General features: G+C 34.4%; 3 protein-coding genes and 1 non-coding gene across 4 annotated transcripts; 2 read left to right on the forward strand and 2 right to left on the reverse strand.

Moving 5' to 3' along the window:
- Window positions 1-6,081: 6,081 nt before the first annotated feature.
- LOC123716626 (NADH dehydrogenase [ubiquinone] iron-sulfur protein 5) lies at window positions 6,082-7,050 on the reverse strand. The gene is made up of 3 exons (XM_045672465.1): window positions 6,894-7,050; window positions 6,560-6,779; window positions 6,082-6,225 (listed from the first exon to the last, which is right to left on the reverse strand). Exons 2-3 carry the CDS (start codon window positions 6,770-6,772, stop codon window positions 6,136-6,138), a joined length of 303 nt encoding a protein of 100 aa, XP_045528421.1. The 5' UTR covers window positions 6,773-6,779; window positions 6,894-7,050; the 3' UTR covers window positions 6,082-6,135.
- A 3,191-nt stretch (window positions 7,051-10,241) lies between these two features.
- On the forward strand, window positions 10,242-17,265 carry LOC123716621 (activating signal cointegrator 1). The gene is made up of 12 exons (XM_045672459.1): window positions 10,242-10,428; window positions 10,505-10,629; window positions 10,921-11,100; window positions 11,270-11,388; window positions 11,526-11,674; window positions 12,120-12,283; window positions 13,147-13,316; window positions 13,470-13,627; window positions 14,992-15,113; window positions 15,899-15,995; window positions 16,838-16,935; window positions 17,136-17,265. Exons 1-12 carry the CDS (start codon window positions 10,361-10,363, stop codon window positions 17,222-17,224), a joined length of 1,539 nt encoding a protein of 512 aa, XP_045528415.1. The 5' UTR covers window positions 10,242-10,360; the 3' UTR covers window positions 17,225-17,265.
- LOC123716898 lies at window positions 12,574-12,776 on the forward strand. The gene has a single exon (XR_006754727.1). It is a non-coding gene; the product is annotated as a small nucleolar RNA U3 (small nucleolar RNA).
- Window positions 17,266-19,122: 1,857 nt separating the features above from the next.
- LOC123716450 lies at window positions 19,123-21,914 on the reverse strand. The gene is made up of 4 exons (XM_045672214.1): window positions 21,906-21,914; window positions 20,437-21,169; window positions 19,295-20,319; window positions 19,123-19,131 (listed from the first exon to the last, which is right to left on the reverse strand). Exons 1-4 carry the CDS (start codon window positions 21,912-21,914, stop codon window positions 19,123-19,125), a joined length of 1,776 nt encoding a protein of 591 aa, XP_045528170.1.
- Window positions 21,915-23,042: the final 1,128 nt, after the last annotated feature.

Consider the following 23,042-nt stretch of genomic DNA (forward strand, 5'->3'; position numbering starts at 1 on the left):
TAAAAACAAAGTAAAATCTTAAACACTAATGTTGAGTGAGGACAAAGGCAAAATTTAAAACAACACGTATACATTATCAGATACATATTAAAATATATTGCCGAATCGATCATTCGGTGGTTTTATCAATATAAAATGGATCAATTAATTATACATACGGCCGCTTCGGACTGGCAAATAGGTCGTATTTATGGAGCATAAAATTTCCGTTACATTCGTGTCAAAATTTAAAACTTACAGTCTATGTCTATTAAAAATTCTAGCTTTGTCAATATAAACCTAATTAACTTGTCCGAGCTTATAACCTGATACCTTAGCCTTTTAAATCCTACTATACAACATAAAATCAGTAACGATATGATAATAGTAGGTAAAGGTACAAAGCATGATTGTGTTGAATTTTTTTAAGAGGCAGGAGGCTCATCTGCTAAGTGATATCATCTTAGAGAACGCGAAGTTCTGGAACGATCGACATCGAGGTCATACGGGTGGAATTTCAAATAACCCAGTATACTGGGCTCACATAATCATTTGCATTTATATAAATTAATATTATTTCATAATTAGCACGTAAAGTGATATATCGCGGTATTTTTTGCTTTCGTAATTTGTAAAACTAGTCAAAGGAGCCACACCAACCGTCGGTTTAAGTTGTAGACGCTGATAAATATTCTATTTTGAGAGAATTTAGAATATCTTCTAAGCTAACCTAGAAAATGTTGTTGTGGCAGAGAAGACCATCTTGTTAATAACAACGAACAGTGGAGAAGATTTTGCGAGCTTCTTGTCTGTTCTACGCCCTTATTTGAACTAATAATAATGTAAATTTAGAAGCTATAATTTCTATTGAATTTCATAAGAATACATTTTGTTACCGAAATGAATAAAAAATAAGAATTAGGATTTTTAAATGGCTTCACAGAAACTTCCGTAGTTTTCGGTAAATAAGTTGGACAGTACAGTGACAGTGTGGCTATATTACGTGCTGAGATTTTTACAATATGGCCGCATAGAACTAGAATAGTGAAATGTAAGTCTTCACCGACATAAAATTAACCTCTAACGACTCTTAAATCTTATTTTTTTACACATGCAAAGGTGTTTGTAGGTGTGGTATCGTCCTTACTCTATTAAAAGCGTAAAAACATTTTTGAAATGAAATAAAAAGTGCGTCTTCTGACATGTGTACTTTGTACACACGTCAGAAGTGAAGCTTCTTTGTAAATTATTACTAAGGGAAAAGCCCCAATAGATGATCATGTACCAGATCACTCCATGTATTTGTATAACTATATTCACACTGTTTACTCACTGTATACGTGCTAATGATAATATAAATAAATAAAAAATCTGCGTTTACTGCACAAGACGTTATGCGACAGTATTGCCATGTAGAGTTCTAATATGTAACTACTAAACGAATACGTCAACCAATAGCGTGTATTTTTCTCGATCTCCCTTACTCTCTCAATCTTTCACATTATAGCTCTCTCCTGCCTCTCGCTCCATGGCGCTGTGCGTGATCCGACGTTCGCTCTATCTCACTCTCTCGATCTTTCTCACTTTCTTGCTCCCTACTCTCGCTCATCACTCTGGCTATATGCTTCATGCTACGTTCGCCCTTTCTCACTCTCTTTCAATCGGTCTCAATCCCTCACTCCCCTTTCTTCGACAAAAACGCTGCACATCTTCGTGATGCTTATATTATAATTATTGCGTGTCATCCGTAAAAAAAAATATACCCTCATGCGCCTAAAGAAGTTTCACCTCAATAATATGAATAAATAAAAAATACTGAATACAATTCAAAACACAACTTAAACGATCAAATATTTCAAATATATTATTAAATTAAAACATAAGGAACAGGCAAAACACAATACAAATTATTTTCTTGCTTTTATCTTTACGATATGGTTACCGTTCAACATTTCTATATTCGTTTAGTAACGCAATATTACTAATTGACATGTGATAACTACATTGAAATCATTGGCCAGTACAAATCCGTAATATGGCGTAAAGTACTTAACTAGTAACTATTGCAAACAGTGACTTTGTTATATGTAGAAGTTTACGTAAGTAGAAACTTAGTCCTCTTAATACATATCGTGATAATATTCCAAATATTTATTAGGGTGCACATTTTAGAATATCTTTATATACCCTAAACCATTCTTGATTATGTAAAGGTAAACTCTTATTAATAATGCTGCATTTTTTTAGAAATTAACTGATACATGTACTATTTTAATCGAAATACAGGGTACAGCGGTAAGCGCACATCAAGATTACCTTACTATAGTCGTGACTATATCATACGTCTAGAAATGTCGAGTGAGTTCGATCATTTTGTAGACAATAAGGTGATCTGCCTTCTGTACCTCAATATTTGTATCTAATACATGCTGATTTCGTCACAATATCTTTCCTTTACCGAACAATTGATGTTCAGATAACACTAAAGCCTATTGGTCCCTTAACATCTTAGTAATATTAAAGCCCATTCATAAAACCCACTTACGTATAAACGATACAGCAACATGTATTTTAACACAATGTATACGAGCGTCAATAAGGTTCTGTTTATCACCAGCAACACTTAGTAAAATTCCATGAGTTTTTGCTTGAACTTCAGAGGGCAGCGCACCATTCAGCAACCAGGAGTCTGATGTAACCTTCGCAGGTATTTCGTTAGGAATGTCCGGCCAGTGACCCCATTATATACTAGACAACTAATCAAATTGTGACAGCAAAGGACTCTAAACCTGGTGTACTGTACAAACACTTTTTTATGACCGGTGCCGTTGAATTAATTAGCGTTGAATATACAGGGTTACGTATTGTATGTTACTTAAGGTTTATATTTTGTTTTTCAATCTTATGAAGGTTGCTTTTTATGCGTCAAAATAATCAACAACGGAAAAAAACACCGATATTTTAGAAAAATCAACATATTACGAACAGTTCGATTACTTATTAACTTCTTGTTTTTAACCTTGAGTGTACGGCCTGAACTATAAATTTCAATATATAGTAAGTATACCTATTTAATCCTGACAAAAGTAACATCCTATAAATAACAATTGACAGCATATTTGGATATCATGCGTTGTTTAGAATCAAAGTACTTTGGCGCCAAAATTCCGCATAAAAAACTACGACCGACCGTGACTTTAAAGTTGGCACAAAAACTTGAGTTATTGAACGAACAAACAAAATAATAATATATACAGATAAGTTAAGTTACAGATTAAAGAATTTGATAATATATTCTATATATTTATATTGGATTAGGTTAAGATCTAGAGTTCCGACTTAGAACGAACTATGTCTTCAGTAAGTCAAAATACCTTCTAGAAATATGGTCTATAATCGGTAAGTCTTCTGTCTAAATGATACTATTAGTCCCAATAGCATTTAGGAATATTAAAATGGCAAGTAAAGTTTATTATCATCTTTCGGAATTAGTCTAGGGCTCACGAAACACCTTCAAGTTTACCTGTTTGTGAAATTAGTCAAAACGTATAGGTAATAAATTGGCTAATAACTGTCGATTCTTGGTGATACATATTTCTTATCTCCTGTCAGTTTTCCGCAGGCAATTTGTCTTTCTCGCTCTTTACGCATAGCCTAGAAAAAGTAAACGTTGTACTACGTTCGGAATTGTCGATGATACTTCTCTACTTCTGCCCTTTTTGTTTGAACCAGAATAAAAATGTAGCCAAAGAGACCCACCCTCAACGGCTACATTACTTATAAAAGCAACAATATTACATACCACGTATCTCGCGAACTGTTTTTTTAATGTTTGACATTCATAAAATTCGTCAATCAAAATCTGACATTTGCGGAGACCCCTGTCTAAACCATATGCTTCAAGACATCCCATCATATCCGCTTCTGGCTTAGCGCAGCGTCCCAGCATTTGGTGATCAGACATAGGCCCAGTAACATCCGTAAAAATTGTACGTAAAACTGGTGATACATACGACATTGTTAATTAATATAACAAAATTAAGTTTAAATTGGTGACTGTCTCAGTTAATATTTTAAAGTTCATCAATGACGGATCAACATAGACATAGCAAGAATATTGACGTGGACGTCTCTTTTTTTTAAAATGAAATATAGAACCTTTAAAGTTATTCCTCTTTATTATCAACCAGTAAATTTAACCTTAAGCAAATCTTTGAGGCACTGCAAAAGTATTTTAATTACATTTCTGGTTTCTAGACTTATATATATTAAAGCACATATCACGTATCTATGTTTATTAAAAATTTGAAAGTTTTAAACAATGATTTAAAATATACAAACAGTGTGGTACGCATTATAGGCTACCTATACATCCTTTATCCAAGTAAATAAAAGAATTGCACATGGATGGAAAAAATACTGGTCCCTGAAAGAAATAATGAAGAGGAAAGATATAACCATGCATATTAAGAGTAAGACTTTCAACACTTGCATCCTTCCCTGCATAACATACGGAAGCGAAACATGATCCTTAACAGATAACCACTAGCAAAATGCCAAAAGGCCATGAAAAGAAGCATGACGGGAATCACGCTAAGTGATCAAATCAGAAGTACGAAGATAAGACAGAAAACCAAAGTCAAGGATATACTAACGCATATAGATCACTTAAAATGGAGCTGGACAGGACCTATGCTAAGATGTAAAGCAAACAAGTGGAGGCAAACAATTACACTCTATGGTACCCAAGGGACGGAACTAGACGTCAGGGTCGCCCGAAATCACGCTGGAAAGACGACATCAGCCTGACTTTGGGACCATATTGGACCAGAGTCGCAGAGGATAGAACACAATGGAGAGAGCTGGAGGAGCCATAAGGCAGGCCGAATTGCGAGACATAATATAAAATGACACTACATACCTGTACCTAATTGTTTACCTTAATCAAGTATATTATGTATCACTTTTCTGGACTGGAACCCAAAATCCATTTAACATGTTAAATTATTATTTTAAGTAAAAAAATCAGCAAAAAACTTGAAACATATTTCATAAATAATATTGATCGAGATATTAATGTCTAAGAATGGCAAATTTTATCCTCATTAAAAACCTGAACACTTCCTTTGATTTAAATTGAATTGTATCTAATTAGGTAAATGTTTATACCCAATGATCTAAAAACAGATCATAGAAAATGCTGATCTTCCTATGACCTAATGGGGCCATGCTCTACCAGTATTATATCATAACTTGCGGGCCATAGGCTCTAGTGGCTAAGATCGAGATGGATATATCTTAAGCTGTCGGAATAACTTTATCATCGCGATTCAGGGTATGATTATATATTATATTAGATTGTAAGTGTCGGTTCGGTTCGGTCGGTAGGGTTCATTTAGATATTAATAGTAGTTATAAAACGATTTTCAAAATACATTGTGCCTAGCAAACATTTATAGCAAAATATGTATAATAATAAAATAATTGTAACTAAAATCAAATTCTATTAAACAACACAAATGTTTTAAACTTAATCCGGTAATTGTAGAAATTAATTTAAGTCTAATTTCCTTATACGTAAAAAATAAATCAGTCTAATTGCACTACCTCTAACTAAAGTACCCACTTCTTTCTTTCTGTCAAATTATATTCACACGGTGATAAAAAGAGACAAAAGACTGCATCTCAGTTTGTCTTTGCATTGTACAGGTAGTAATGTGATCATTGGAATACTTCACTACATCACTGTATAAAAATATATGTAATAAAGTCCCAACATATACATAGTTCACAATTTTATTTCTATATTTACTTATAATAGAATTTATTCACGGAAAGCACAGACACAAACCTGAGGTTTCAAACCTTGACAGTGGTGATGGTGCACCAATTTGTTGGTCCACTATCCATAGGCAGATTTTTATGTATGTATGCAATTGACATGTCTTGTTTACATGATAAAGGAAAACTTATTAAGAAACTGAAGTATCATAAACCCAATACTCATGATACAATGAATTATTATAAAAAAAAAAAAACTACTGACTAGACTCATAAATGGAGCACATAGGACCACAGGAATATTATAAATAACTCATAAAATCCAGTAAACAGCTATATTACATAATTAATTATTCAATCCATGATTTATATTATTTAGTAACTATCAATTCTGGGGGTAACATACTTTTTGTCCCCAGTTAATTTTCCTTCAGCAATTTGTCTTTCACGTTCCTTTCTCATAGCCTAAAACAATTGTCCATTTTAATATTAAAAATACAGTATCTGCAGTGTAATAAATTATTATTTTTATGGAACAGAAGGGAAGTCTAACCATTGGCCAGAAGGTCCCAAAGATCTCAATCGATCTTAGATCTCAAAGACTGGAGGTCAATTATGTTTTTTAAACAGCTGTGTTAAGTGTATTGCTTGCCAGTGCCGGATTGTCTGATTTTAGTGACTAGGAGTCAGTGGATTTTGTCTACTTAGCAAGGTGTCAGTACTGTGTGCTGTACTATGAACTTTTATTGGATCTATGTAAACTAGAGGCGTTCATTATCTATATAACTATAATACTAACCATAAATCTCTTGAACTGCTTAGTTTTTGTTTGACATTCCTGAAAATCTTCAATTAAGTAAGCGCATTTTTTACGGCCGCGTTCTAAACCGTACGCTTCTAGGCAATCCATATAGCGCATTTCCTCTTTTTGGCATTCACCCAGCATTTGATGTGATACCAATCCTCCAGTGATATCAGTAAACGGTGAACGTAGAAAAGGAGAAATCGACATTTTTTTGCTTAAACAAACCGAATATTAGGGTTAGAGTTACGTAAACAAAATATTAATACTTCCCTAGTATAGTGTATGTTAATGGCCTTTTCATGCTTTTTGGAGTTCTTATATACATTACCTGTATCTGTTAAATTAAAAGTACTTGTTATTTTGTGGTAAAAATAATTTCGAAATTTAAATGTATTTACAGCTGAGTTTGAAGTTTACGTCACATACAGTGGTCTACGTCAAACTCAATGTCTCCGCGCGATTGCCGTACGCCGCGTACGTCAATCTGGCCCATTTAGGCGGTCATAAACAGTTATTTCAACGAGAACATAAGGATTGAGGTCTACTTGTGACATTATACTCTTATCTTCACAGGTAGTCGGATTGCACCGAGCTTCTAAAAACTCGTTTTAGTGCTAAAATGCGAAAACTTTTATAAACAATCATCGTCTCAGTGCATAGAACGACGAACGAACATAGAACGACTTATAAGTTACTTATTAAATAACTTTAGTGAATAAAAAAAAATCACACTATTCTAAAGTTGTTTGTTTCAAAATTGTTACAAAAGTGGAGGAAATCTATTTGAAACATGGAAAGATACATGAAAAACAATTCAGAATGGTTAAAAAACGATTAGGTGTTGCCAGCTGTACGTACTATAAGTGCAAAAAGTGTATCAAAGGTGCAAAAAACTAGAGGCAGACCTGCAAAATCTTTTGAAGACACCTCCCCACGAACCAAACGAAGAGTGACCAAACCAATTATTGCTGACACAAGCCCAGAGCTGTTGTGCTCTGCTGTTCAAGCCAGCCTTACTAAGAAACGAAAAAGGACACACACAAGTAATAAACTTAGCTTTAACTACAGGCCCACGCAAACTTTAACGGATGAAACAAATACATGCTACACCATTATGTACAGCTATAAAGCCAGTTCAAACAGTAAAGCTTCAACACACTAGTTGAAGCCTCATAATTGACACAGACATGAGAAAAAGACTACATTCACTGGCAAAGAGGGGCAAAATCGCGAGGCGCTAATATCTACCCAGCTTACAATGCGATAGTAGACACAAAAAAAACAGTGTTACCCAAATAATATGACAATTACAGAGACAGAAGTGCAAATTCCAGTCCAAGATATTCTGGACCATACGATTCAAAGACTTGCTCATGTGCAGCACGAAGTACTTTTATTACACCACGATCATACAAAATTCTCACCCGGGAGTGGTGGACACTCCATTTACAAACAATGTTTTGCCAACAACTCATTGTATGGAGACACGAACATTATTAACAAATGTCAGAGGTCACAACTAATGGAAAGCAGATTTTCTGGCAAAACCCAAGTCCGTCTTCGTGAAGATATAGTCGCATCATTCGTTTGCTAAGGAGCTTAACAACCTTAACTTACTTTTGGAGAAACAATACCCCACAACTGCTTCCTTCAAGTTTTGAATATCTGTACTTCACTCATATCTGAGATGTTATGACTAATACCTTTTACACATATCATGTAAAATGGAATTACGTCAGTGGCAAGCCAGGGGCACCGAAGCCAAAGAAAATATCAAAAAGAGGAAACAAGAAATAACCACATAAACACTACCAGGAAATTGGATTAGTGTTAGACCAACCGAAGCAAGGAGGAGGGAACTCGAACGATGGCAATATAGCCAGAAAGTTTTTTTCTGAACCTGCAAAATCTGTGTCTATAACGGGCCTAGATCTTGCGGATTAAGTGTAAACTACGCTAATTTTAAAAATTACTGCATCAAAACTGCAAAAATGTGCATACAACTGTATGACTGGTATAAAATGACTTCATCTGTGCACAAACTGCTAATACACGGAGCAGACATAATCATCCTTGTAGGATCATTTTCTGAAGACTAATCAAAAGGAATTCAAAAGTGTAAGACTTTTCCACGCTAGGAAAACCTCCAGAATCCATACTAATACAGACATTGTGCACTGGATGCTAACAACATCCGATCCAATTATTGGATTGGATTATGCATTTAAGAGGAGAAGTCATAATAGGAAAAGAAAATCTTTTCCTAGAGGTGTTGGAAGTGTTAGATGTATCTCTTATAGAACCAGCTGTTGATGATGGGGACGAAGAAACAATTAATGATAATGACGAAATTGACCGTGATTAATTACTATGTATCTGCTTAATATTGATCGAATAATTATATGTATATATGTAATTATGTACTTGAAGTTATATAGTAATAATTTATTTTATTTTCAATGGTCTTTCGTTTTGAGGTATAATTACTTAGTAGATAGGTAGGTAGTCTAGTCAGGGACCTTAATTAGCATTAGCATTCACATTTTTTTTACATTTATGATTTTTGACCGCCTAAATAAGTCAGATTGCGCCGCAGCGATTCTTCTAACATACAAGATGTTACAAATATTATCTGAATTGAGAATTAATCTCAATGAAGCTTCAGAAAATCATCCAGTGACGATACATTACCTTTATGGTCTATTTGCACCCGGGTCTTGGCCTTTTCCCTTTGGATCCTTGGCGACTCATTTCCAGTTCGAATACTTTCCATGACTCTTAAGTCAACTTCGATGTATCTCTGTATCTTTCCATCCCTTCCTAGCCTAGCATTGCCTGCCTTTTTTACCATTGCCTGTCTCCAGCATACGTACCAAGTGGCTTACCCATCTCCATCTCTGAGCTTTGCAGAATCTGAGTATATTTTCATGCTTTAAACATTCGTCATATTGATATTTTCCATCAATTTGACGGAACGCAAATAGAAAAGAATGACGGGTGCAAATAGAACCCTACTTAGTACTTTTCTTTCAAGTATAACAACGGACGACATCTTGGATAGCGGTAGATAGTTTTGATTATTAAGCAAAAAATCAAAATCAAAAGTTTTTATTTCAAATAGGCCTTTGCGCCTGCAAGGAATCTTATGAAGTTCGGTTCCACAAAGTGGGTCTCATGGAGAAGAACCGGCAAGAAACTCCATGGACACTCTTATTATATAATTATATATATATAATTATGCTAAGCCGTATTGAACCCATGAATTTTTTTTTTAAATAATTTTATGGCCTGGTAACGAGACCTTTAAGCCAAGTCTCATTTACGGTCACTAATTCACATGTTTGAACCCATGAAAGTTTGTTTTCATTGATACCTTCAGAAATAGCTGTATCTTGTTTATTACATTCATTAAAATAGGTTTGACAACGATACATTACGTTACAATAAAAGTTTCGTATAAATTAAATAACGTAGGTACTGTATTAATTTTAAAAAAATACACTTCATAATGATAACTCGGAGGTTTCTTTAAATTTATAATTAAATTTACTCTGTACTTTATAAGGTATTACATGCCATTATACATAAAAATCGATAAAATCGCACTAAGCATCGATGATGTGACATACGACGTACAGTGACTATTGATTACAGATGACAGCAATTGTTAAAGTTTGAAGTTGGAACAGCTGGCAATTATAATAATACATACTATTGCAAGCAAGTTTGCATTTAATTTAGAACAATTACAATCAAATCCAATAAGATAATATTTTTATTTAATTTTATATAAGAATGGAAGGGTGGCTTAAAGAAAGTTTATCAAAAGTTTTGGATTTCGAAGTGCCTCCCGATCTAATAACGTTGGTTCTTAGTTTCTATATCTTGTGAAATATTGTGATTTGTATATATGCTGTAATAAAAAAAGTATATTTTCAGATATGTTCTATCAATGGACAATGAAGCAGATATAACTGAATATATGAAAACTTTAATTAATTTTGAAAATCCAGAACATAAATCATTTTTTCGAGAACTTTGTAACAGGAAGTTTCCCTCGAAAGGTAGGTTTTTAATAATGGTGGGTTAGTTAACATATAGTAGTCTTTTGTTAACATAGCTTTTACACATTGAAAGAAAACACTTTTTTACCGGATTAAAGCTATTTGTACACGGTGACCACACACGCTGTAAATCATGCGAAACGTCGGAAAAAATTAAATTGAACATTATGTAAAATAATTATAAGTGTATAATAGTACAAAAAGCTTTAATCCAATAAAAAAGTGTTTTCTTAGTTAACATAATTTGGCATGTAGTGTATAGTGTATTACATATATCTTTTTCACTTCTAGGGTCTTCCTTACCAAGACAGCCAAAGAAAAAAATTTCAAAAAATAAACAGCAGCCTGATGTGCAACAGGAAAAACCCATACCAACACCAAATGCCGAAGAATTAAAAAATAAAAAGAAAACAAAATATGTTAATCTTTATTCACAAGAAGGCAAGAATGCCCAAACTATCTTGATTAAAGGTAATTTTTAAGTTGCTCATTACTGAGGTCTTCTTTTTCTGTTTAGATGAATGTTTATATTTTTATGTAAGACAACTAAATTAACAGCATAATCCTTCATTACCATTTAACTTTATTAAATAATACTGAATTAGGCTTAATTTAAGTTTAAACCCAATTTTATTTACAGGCAGGCATCACTGTGAGTGTCAAGCATCAAAACATGAACTAATTAACAATTGTTTGCACTGTGGCCGAATTGTTTGTAAACAAGAAGGTTCTGGGCCATGCCTTTTTTGTGGAAATTTGGTAATTTTTTTCTGCCAGAATAAGTGAAAATTATTATTTAATTTGGTTATAAGTAGAATCAATAGGTGATAATCTACTGCTACCACAAAACTAGTCAATTAGATTTGATTAACATATTTATTCAACAATTTCTTTAGGTGTGTACACCCCAAGAGCAAAAAGAATTAAATGCTAAGACTAAAGCTAGTGCCAAATTAATGGAAACCTTAATGGAGCGAAGCCGGCCTAAAGGCTGGGAAGCAGCTGTTTCACACAGAAACAAGCTTTTGGAATATGATCGCACTAGGTTTGTCAAAGTGTTAATTATTATTTAAAGAGCACCGACTGTTTTCGCTAGTTTTGAAAAATGCCAGTGTTGCGATAGCGCTTGTTTTAACAGTAAATATGTAGTATTTAATTTGTTTTTTTTATTATCATAGTATAAAATCTTCTGAAGAGAATGTTGTATTTTTTAAATATTTGTTTATTGTAACGGGAATTGTGAATATTTCTCTTGTTTATTTAAATTGTCTATAAAAATGCACTGGCATTTTTACTAGTATATTGGTAAAACTTGTATGGCACCAAAAGGGTTTAAAGAGAGATAATACATGTTGATAAGTGAAAGCTGAATAGTAAAGAAAAATATTTACTTATATAAGGGAGAAACTTTATATAATAAATATGCTGTCAAATGTAAAAAGTAAACTTTTAAGTTGTACTTAATATTTTAAATCTATCTTTCTTAATAGTGAACGTCGTACGCGAGTAACAGACGATGATAGCGATTATTTCAATGCAAACAGTGTCTGGCTTAGTGCTAGTGAAAAGGAAAAACTGCAAAAGTATCAGCTATCACTCCATGAAAAGAAACACACATCTAGACTCAATAAAAAGATGACATTTGATTTTGCTGGTATGTATAAAGAGCGACAACTATATGGATATTTTATTACAACTGGCCGAAAAAAAAATTTGAATAGAAGATAAATAGGGTCTGTGCCACTAGATGTCGCTTATCATACTTTCATTAATTATATTGTTCGCTAAATCGCCATAAGATGGCTCGGTCTGATTGGCTCGCGTGTTTTACATGGGGATATAATCAAACACAGATGTCGCAGTCTTATTTATTCTTAATTCTAAAAGTCAGTATCAAAACATACTTGAAATTTATATATATTCGTTTGATACTTAAAATGTTCTAAGACCTTACTTCATAGGATCATTTCTATAGTAAGCTCTTCACGCAACTTCTCACAATTCGTGGGATAATTTCAGCCATGATGAGGAAACGTGGCGCGGTACCCTGAGCGTGAGGCTGGCAATGACGTATGTTATTAGCCTTCGATGATCGTTCACTTCTTCGCTTGCGGAGAAGCGTGGGGTACTGTCGCTGTCTGAGTGGTTTTTTTAAGTATTATAATCACTTGATATTGGTCACATATTCTAAAGAATGTTAAATATTTTTTATCAACAATATCTGGCACGCACCTACCTGCGTTTTCGTTTAATTACTAGAAACTAGTGCTGTTGACCTTTTTTTTTAAACAAAGTATTATAGTATAAGAAAAAAAACACATTTGTTTATACCTTTTCACTTTTGCTCAGTAGCACAAGGTACATACCGCTTGATTTTTGAAACTTATCGCGAGGATTAGCTTTTTATTATATTCATAGAGACAAAGAGGTACACTAACTCCTTCTCGGGATCGTTTGGCGCGCCGTAGATTTTCTTCGTTCTTTATAAGAGTTTATCTAGTTTCTAAACTAAAACAGGTCGCCAAGTGATTGAAGACAATACAATAGATTATGAGGTGGACGAAGAACAAGTTAGGAATATTACATCCGGGAATGCTCAGGGTGGGCAATTTCTAAGAACAGATTTGTTGGCCGATTCGTCAACCGATCGAGACGTCGCTCCTGGTGTAAACGCTGATTTATTACAGGTATACGATTTTGAAACCTATAGCCAAGCTTACAATCAAAACTTGTTAATTTTAAATTTATTTATTTTTTGATTGATTATTTTGGCAAGAATCAAATATCGATATTTTTCTCTTTGAAGGTTAATATATTTTATTTTCTTTCTTCTCTTCTAGTTTGACGATACAGTGGGCGATAGCTACACAAATGTTACTAAGGGCTGGTCCAGGGAATCTCGCGTACAAGACTCCCAATTGCAAGAGATGGCGGATGCTGGGAAATGTCTGTCCATGCACCAGCCTTGGGCCTCGTTGCTGGTTGAGGGGATCAAACTGTAAGGACTTTGTTAATATGTGTAGGAGTGGGACATTAACTAGATAAAAAGTAATTAACACAATATTAAATCGACTTTAAATGCCTGTCATGGCCTAGTGGCTTCATCCCTGAGGTCGTAGGTTCGATCCCCGGCTGTACAGCAATGGACTTTCTCTCTATGTGCGCATTTAACATTCGCTCAAACGGTGAAGGAAAACATCTCGAGAAAACCGGCTTCCCTTAGACCCAAAAAGTCGACGGCGTGCTGAAGAAGCTGCAGAAGGCTGATCAGATTAACAAATGATCATGAAACAGCAAAAGTCTGAGGCCCTGACCTAAAAAGGTTGTAGCGCTATTGATTCTTTTTAAATGCCTGTCAACTGGAAAGAAAACTTATCAATATAAATTATATTTACTTAGGAATTTCTCGATATGACATAGATATCGAGAAAGCGTGGCAAAACATACATATATGTACTTAAAAAATTTAGAAGCCTAAACATAGGTTATATTTAAATATAAAATTCCAACAATATCATATAGGTACAGGTCAAATTGATAAACTTCGTTTACTATTAAATAATTATTGTATTAAAAATAGTAATTAACTCTCTATAATTGAATTATTATCGACACTGGTTAATGGCCGCGCACCACCGCTATGTGGAACCAGTTGCCCACTGAAGTATTTCCGAACCACTTCGACTTAGAGTCTTTCAAGAAAAGAGCGTACCAATTCTTAAAAGGCCGGCAACGCACTCGCGAGCCCGGTGTGGCTTAACATCAGATGAGCCTCCGGCCCGTTTGCACCCTGTTCTATATAAAAAATCTAGTTTTAAATATTGACGTTCATAAGTGTCACCAATCAAAATGATTAAAATTTCATTCCATATAGAGTTAGGCTTGAATTTTTTGCATTGAATTCTATCACCATTAAAATCCTACATTATACATAGGCTATAATATCAGAAAAGTTCGAGATCTGTACGAAAACTTAATGTTAAAAATACCAATGGAAATTCCAATCTCGGGCTGTGGAAACTATTGACAATAGAGTAAAGTACTATAGAGTTTATAGAAGATCGTCAATATCACAAAAATGGGAACGTGTATAATAAAAAAAATATGCCGTACGTAGCTGGGCCTGAAAGCGAGTCTACTGTCAAACGGCGGTGTCAACATTATTTTTGTATTAGGATGGCATTAGCAAATAAAGTTCCCTTAATATTTATCGGGGAAACCAATTCTCTGAAACTGACAGTACTTTAAGCTAGACCTTAGACATATATAATCTATGACGCGTCTAGGTGTGACAATTAAAATCTAAGATACTTTTTACATATATGTGTACACAGACGCTTTTATAACAAAATTATATTTTAGCTCTGAAGGTCGAACTTGGTACACAAACCATCGCGGCCGGCTGTGGATAGCTTCCACCGCGAAACCACCAGAACCAAGCCTGGTGAGGGAGATCGAGAATAGATGCAGAGTACTTCATCCAGGTACTATGTTGTTATTGTTAATATTTTGATGATATGCGATCTGGAATAAATTTAATTATAAACGTCATGAATTTTAACATTTCGGGAAAAGATTTAAAATTGAAAAATTAATATAAATTTACGTATGAAATTTTAAACTCTGATTTTATTTGTTTTGATATTGTTACGAAGACGGGTCGACTGCAATGTTTCTAGATTTTTCCACTACTTAGAGAACTTTTCAGCAGGCTGTAATATGATTTCTGACCGTTTCAGGAGAGGGTGAATCACATATTAGAAAATTGTAATTTCCATAATGTTACCCTAGTTTCAGCAAGCTGAAACATTTTTTCAGTCAGTTTCAGAACATGTGTAGTCTAGTAATATTGTTTAGAATTATTCCCAGGGATATATAAGCGAGCCGAAACGCGACTAGTCGCCTTTAGTTTTGAATGCGATAACAAGAGCGAAACACCGAAGCGATAAAGTGAATACAAGTGATAAAGTACTGTGTGAAGAGTGCATAAGTGAAGTAATAAGTGATTGTTTTGTGTGTGTAATTAGTGCATCTCTGCGGTTAATTTGTGCCCATAAATTCCTCATTGATTTACCAAGAAATAAACCCTTGAATAAACCTACGGCATTTTCTATCCGATCCCCTAGCTCGTAACAATATATACGATTCCCGGTGAACAATAACTTGTTGAGTTGAACTTGATTTTGATTATAAATTCTATCCTTGACTTCCGATCATTTTTGTGCTTAAGAAAATCATTTTTTAATATTCATAGTAATATTGTTTTCAGATAATCAATTTAAATTCCCGTCTTTCTACCCAACGGCATGTCTCCTCGGTTGTGTCAACGTAGATGACTGTTTACCGCAAGAAGAGTTTCAAAAACAGTATGTATTTTTACTTAACTGCGATATAATGCAAACTGTAATTGGATCAAAAGGATTTTTCAACTGTTGTTTAACCCCTAAATAATGTTTAACCTAGTTCTAAAATGTAATTGATTTCTTTTAAGAGAATAAAGTATCTCCTCTGTAATTGGCAAAATTGTGCTGTTCGTTTTGCAGCGAGATTTAACCAATCAGGTCATTATAAATAAGTTATGTAAATATCGCATTGAATCAGCCGTTCAATTAACAGCCTAGCGGTTTAACAAAACGGCGCCGTTTACTTAGCGGCCTGAAAGATGTACAGCTAGTTGATTAAACAGCTAGCATCTGTCGCAGCCAACTAGCTTAATTATTAGCCATTTAACTAACGGTCTGAAAGATATTCAGCCGTAACGATTGTTACAACATTTAATAAACTGGATGGCTAATGCTTAGGCCATTCCTATGGTAAAGTCATTATTTGGCATAAATAAAATAGAAACTTTGGAAAACACCATGAAAGTTGTGGTTTGCCGACGCCATATTGACAGTTAGAAGAGTTTCGTTTCGAGTTTGAAAGTGGCAGAAAGTGGATTTAAATTTAAATTAACAGTCAACAGGCTAGGCAACTAATGAAACATCATCAAATATCTTTAAGGCCGTTAGTTAAACGGCGCCGTTTAGTTTCAAGGCTAGGTTGTTAATTGAGCGGCTAATTAAGTAAAAAAATACTTTTTTATAACATAGGTATAGCGAGTTATAATGTGACGGGTATTTATAGTATTATATTAAATTTAAAAAAAACGTTAAAATTAAGAAGCCATCTTGCCCAATGTTTATATATTTTATTAATTTTGTTTTAGATTCCCAGACGGTGATAGTGATAGTCCGTATGTGTTTGTGTGTTCGAACCCCGTCAGCCTGCGTCTGCGCTTCCCCGTCAAAGGGCAACATAAGATATGTAAGTTGTATGATTCTGATAAAACAGACACATTTTCGTGTCTTTTTAAAATATTTTAGCATTTCCTTCCAACCTGTAAATATTGTACGGAGATGTAAAAATTGGCACTGATAAATGTGCTTTTTAACTAATCTTTTTTGTGTCGTAAATGTTTGCTGTGATCGAATAAAAAAAAAGGTTTTTGTATTTTGTGTTCTCAGGGACTTTGGATAAGTCAATACATCAAGCCGCGCTCAAATCTTTACAGAAGATGTCAAAAATAGAAGCAGAACAAGCGAATGCAGCCTGATTTTGTAATTATTTTATTATATAATTGAGAATTGAAAAAGATTTGTTTAAAGAATTTTTATTTACAATAATCCTTAAATCTAAATAAATAGTCGAAACACACTTATACACACACAAAATGTTTGTAGTTTGTCAAAAAGTCTTGGTCATAAAACAACGTTACCAATTGTAGTTTTAACTTATAATAACCTGAGTTGTGCCATGAGTTTTTGATAAACTAGAAACATTTACACATAATACTTCGTATTAACTTAATATTAAGAGCACCAAAGAGGGGAAATGCAGATGGGGTCTTAAACCACTTAAGATGCCTGTTTATTGAGTTTTTAAGCGAAAATTTAGTTTCGATTTTCATGTTTAACGAAGTCTCGAGCGCGAAACTCACAACACAAACCCAACTAAACAAGATTTATAATACTATGAATAATTCATCTGCAATCTTTCATTAATTTTGATCGTATTCTTTGCTGTTGACGTAGTAAATAATTATCCTAAACTTAGAGAAAATAATTTGACGCTTTGGCAGACAAGTAGATTTGGTTTAACAGTAAACTAGCTAGGAACGTTAGGATTCCTTCTTTTGGTTGAGGTGAGGGAAAAATGCTTCTATTGGAAGAATGGGGTCGTCAGTTGCTATCGTAAAGTAGTTCGGTATTCGCCTGCTATTCGATGACACTGCTTTGAACATGCCGGGCGTGTTGTAGTCTTTACTAGCTGCTAGGGTCAAATCTGAAACGCGTTTAGAATGCTCGAACAGACGCTCTATATGGTCTTGATGCTTTTTATCCGCTATTTTCATTATAGCACTCTCAGACCTCGTTCTCTCTGAAGTTATGTCGTTTTTGTCAGCGAGTGTTGTTTCGTTTATAGAGACGTCTTGAACTGATTCTCCGGTTTCAGAGTCTTTGATTTTCTTCCTCAAAGGTCTTTTGCCAGCGATTGTGCTTGAAGTTTCAATCGTTTCTTCCGTGGGCTTCGGTCGTCGTTGGCTGTTCCTTATACGTGCTGAGATTTTATGTGTTGTACTTTCTGCTGTGTCAGTTCTGGTTTCTGGTTTTTGCCTGTTGTGAAGGCGTGAGTGTATTTCTTGCTCATTGTTTTCAGTTCTATTTAACTTGTGACGTGGTTCTTTCGGCGTAAATCGTTTTCTTTCTGTTGTTGTTTCTATTTCAACATTAATTTCAGCATATGGGTTTTTTCTTTGTGGTCTAGGTTTTGGTGTATTTTCTACTGGTTTTTCCGTGCTACTTGTGGTTGAGCTGAGCCGGTTCCTGTAATCTTTAACACTAAATTTAGGTCGGTCGAGCTTAAGCTTTAATTTTGGCCTTTGTATTTTACCAATATTTCTTGTGGTTTCTGGTCTCGCTGTTGTCGTAGTAGTAGTTGTTTCGGCTTCAGTATTCTCGTGAGCAACAGTAGTAATTTCCATTGGCCTTACGTCTCTATGAAATGAAAACTCTTTCAAAATATCAGCGGTATTTTTAAAAGAATCGGCTAAACTTACAGAAATATCGCTAGTAGGAGTATCCTTTTCATCTTGCTTATGACTATAATCTGGAACTTCGCTAGTCTTGTATTCGTATGAATGTTTTGCTGTTGGGGGCCTATTTGCTATTTTCATAATAGGTGACTCTTTGTTATGATCAAAATCTCTGGTTGTGTGGGTAGTAGTTTCAGTTTTTCCAGTTGTGGTAGCAAGAAATCTTTGATGGCTAAGTTTCTTTTTCATTACAGTAGGTGTGGTAGGTGATATGGTTGGTAAAGCACTTGTAGTTAAATCAGTAGTTGCACTTACTGTTGTTACAGGAGATTCTGTCCTTGATTTTACTGGTCTGATTCTAGGCCTGATTGTATGTACTTCTTCAGTTGTTTGGGGGACCGGATCAGTTGATGTCGTAGTTATTTTAGCTGTAGTAGATTCTCCTTTAATTCTACTGCCGATTGGTCGCCGCCGTCTTATTTTGTTTCTTTTACGAATTTTGTCTTTATCGACGGGTTCAGAAGCACTCGGGCGCTTAAAATGTTGATTCGGTGGCAAAGTTGGTAGGGCCTCTACAGGCTCTTCACTTACAACTGTCGCCTCTGTGACCACTTCTTGTATAACTTTGGGCGGTTTTTTGGTACGCCTTGTTGAAGGGGTTGATACTTTATAGTAATAATCTTTGAGTTTATGTTGGCCGATAGGCTCAAAATCATCGCCTAATGGTCGCCTGCTTTGAGTGTCGTAATTACTTTCGTAGTTATATCCATTTTCATAGTTTTTTTCTGGTTCAGTTACAATAGCGTATTCTTCCGGTGGTTCAGGTATTACAGTAGTTGGGTTAGTGAACAGTGCACTGGAATGTTCTGGCTTTGATATAGTCTCTTCAGTCACTTTTTCATTTGTTTCGTAAGTATCAGGTAGCCAACCTCCAGTCGACGCATGAGTTACATCATCTGCTTCTTTATCAGTTACTTCATATGTCGGTTGATATGATACCGAGTTTATAGCTCCAAACAAGCTCGATGCTCCGGGCGCATTTATGTATTGCTGATTAACTTGCTGATTTAGGCCAATATTATCATAAAATTGCTGTTGCTGATTGTAGTTAATATTTCCAGTTTGCTGATCATAATTTAACTGCTGTGTATTTGGAATGTTGAAATTATATTGATACTGATCATAATATTGATTAGGAGAAGATGTAACCTGTGTAATCGGTGTAGCTTGAGGATTATACGTTGTGATCTTATTGAATTCTGTTTGCTGCTGCTTAGAGAAAGGATCTTGTGGGCTAGGCTTAAAACCACCGCCACCGCCTTTCTTTCCAGAATTCGGGTCGATTTTAGTCGGGGTTATAGGTTTGGTTCGAGGCGTGGGTACGTTAGCCAAGTCATTAAACGTAGAGCTAAAGAATAACTGATTCTGAGCCGGTTGGAGTTTTGGAGTCGATGAATAAATTGTAGGAGTAGTTTTACTGGTTTGTGGGAAGTTGTATGCAGTAAAGTAAGTCTGTTTAGTTGCAATCGGTTGTTGAGATTGTTGGTAAGCCTTTGTAGTTGGATATGCTGGGTCTCTATTTTTCACTGTCTGCACTGCGAAAGGTCCAAAAGAACCTGAAATAAAAATAGTATATAAATAGTTGTAGTAGTAATGTGGTGGAATATTGATATATGGGCTTATAAAAGTTAATAAAAGCTTCCTTGTCTGCTTATAATTTATAAAATACACACCTATTATGCTCGGAGGCAACTGCTGTATTCCAGCTAAATCCTGGAGTGAGTATTGGAAGTAAGGTCTGTTAGGAATGTTCAGGGTACCAATGGACTGCTGCTGAGCGGTTTTAACTTGCTGCGATGCAGACTGGGATGCTGCATCATTATCTTGTAATTTATACACCTCTTGCTTGTAGATTTCAGTGCCCGACTGTGGTCGCCTACCATCAGGTCTTGCGTAAACTTGGACTGGGTTTCCAAGAATATTTATGGGAGTCGGTGTAGAATACTGCCCAAAATTAATTGGTTGGACACTAGTCAATGTTTGGAGAATGTTATTATGGTATTGCTGAGGCAGTTTCTGCTTTGTCTGTTGCTTCTGTTGATAAACCGGGCGTGAAAGGTAGGGATTGTGTGTATTTCTGAATATGTTATCGACTGGATAATTCTGACCGAATTTATATTGAGACAAACCATTATTAGGTAAAGCAAATGGATTGAGGTATGAATTGATTGCTTGATTTTGGGCTGGAGAAACTGGCACCGTCCGTAAAGTTGTTGGTCGGTATGACTGTGCTATTGAAGTTAGTTTGGTGACATCTCTGGCTGCAACAGGCCGTCCGGTGGATTGATAGTATTCCTGGATTGGTTGTTTGTAAGGAGCATGGAGTGGTGCGGTGTTCAGTGAGCCATATAAGAGTCCGCTAGAACCGACAACAGGTCTCCACCCACTTTTGGATACGGGCAAATGCTGAAAAAGAAAAATTATAAAACAAATATAATATTTAAAAATAAACTTTAGACTTTTTGTGATATTTAAATGAACTTTATTTGATAATATAATGCGTTGTAATAAAGATTTTTATCTTGTTACGCCAAAGAAGTAAAAGTTATAACTCATGTACATAAACTACACACACGTTTTTTATAAATAAAAATTATTTACCGAATGTGATGCCATAGACCGACGAAGGTGTTGTTTAGTGCTTACTACAGACAAAAATAAACTTTGCAAAAGCAGCAACGACACCCACAGCCGCACATCTGAAAAAAAAACCTCTATTAGTTTTAGCCAATATTTTTTTGCTATAAACTAATCACTAAAATGATATTGTGTGGTTTTAGACGTTTTTATATAGCATTTTAAATGAATTATTATTAATCGTAACAAAAACTTCATTACTTATATTAATTTTAATAACGTTTTTCATTGATAAAACTTTATATAGAAATCATTCATACCCTTTACAAGAGGACGGCTTTGCTGCAATTATTAAAAATTAAGAAATTGATTTATAACGTGTATTATGTAAAACCATGACGTGAGAATATTAGTGTAGCGTAAAAACATTATCAACAATATACGTATTTCAAAACTGTATCAGTTTCAAGCTTGCCACATCGATTGAACTCGCGTATACGTTGAAAAATATAAATATATGTAGAGCGGAACTGAATTTGACCGTGAAGTTTTCGATCCCACGAACTTTAGCCATAGTTATTTTCTATATTTAGTTTGTTTTTAAGGAAACAAGACTTATTGAAAAAAACTATATAATTATGCTACTTCCGTTACAAATGGAGTGGATGTTTTTGCTAGGGAAACAGATTCGTACGTAATATAATGTTTAAAGAACTTTATTTCTCAATATAAAAAATGTATTTTATTTACATGAGGAACTTAATATTATACGAATGAGATACACGACGCCATCAGCCCTCTCAACTTGAGTCTTCTAGGATCATGCTGATATGTTTATTTAATGCTCTTGAACTGGTTAAACGCACTAATATTACGAATTTTAAACGATATTTTATGAAATAATTGCACACCCTCATACTTAATGGTCTTCTTCAAATAATTTGTACGCGGCTTCGGCAAGATAAGCAAACTCGCTCGACGAGAATTGCGTGTAGTGGTGTTTGATTTGAAGTGATAAGCTACTATGGAGAGACTTTTTTTTTTAATTAAGATACTGGTGCTATAAGCATATAGTTGCTTAATCGTCACAATTTTGGTTTCTTCGTAGATTTCATTAGTCTGTGCGAAAAATTGTATCTAAATTTTACTTTCATTATTTTATTTTGTAGTGTTTGTAAGTTAGAAATTTGATTTAGAGATTTGGCATGCTTCTTATATTTCAATTGGATATATGAAATGTGGCGTGACTAAACAATTATAAATTAAATGACGTACAGATTGCGGAATGCATATACATGATAAACTAACAAATTGTGTATCTATACAAAATTGCAGGAATGGAGGCAAGCAAACTTGTTAATTTTTTTATTCATTTTAGCACATATCTAAATTAATAACAAACAATTATAAAAAAAATCACTGCATTTGTTTTAAATAATTCAGTCTCCTTTGATCACTAAATAAACACAATTTGACAGAAAGAGTTAAAAAAAGATAGATTTAATTATTTCGTGATAAAAATATCCAAGTATTTAGACTATAAGTTTAGACCATTAGCATCAATTATAAATAACCCAACTGTACTTATTATTATTATTATGAAATTATGATAATTTATATGAAATTTGCATGCCTATTTTTAAATGGCTGATTGCGTGTTTTTTATAGTTAATTAATCTGGACGTACTTTCTTTCAAATAAA

Source organism: Pieris brassicae, chromosome 11 (genome assembly GCF_905147105.1).
Source record: "Pieris brassicae chromosome 11, ilPieBrab1.1, whole genome shotgun sequence".
Taxonomy (NCBI): domain Eukaryota; kingdom Metazoa; phylum Arthropoda; class Insecta; order Lepidoptera; family Pieridae; genus Pieris; species Pieris brassicae.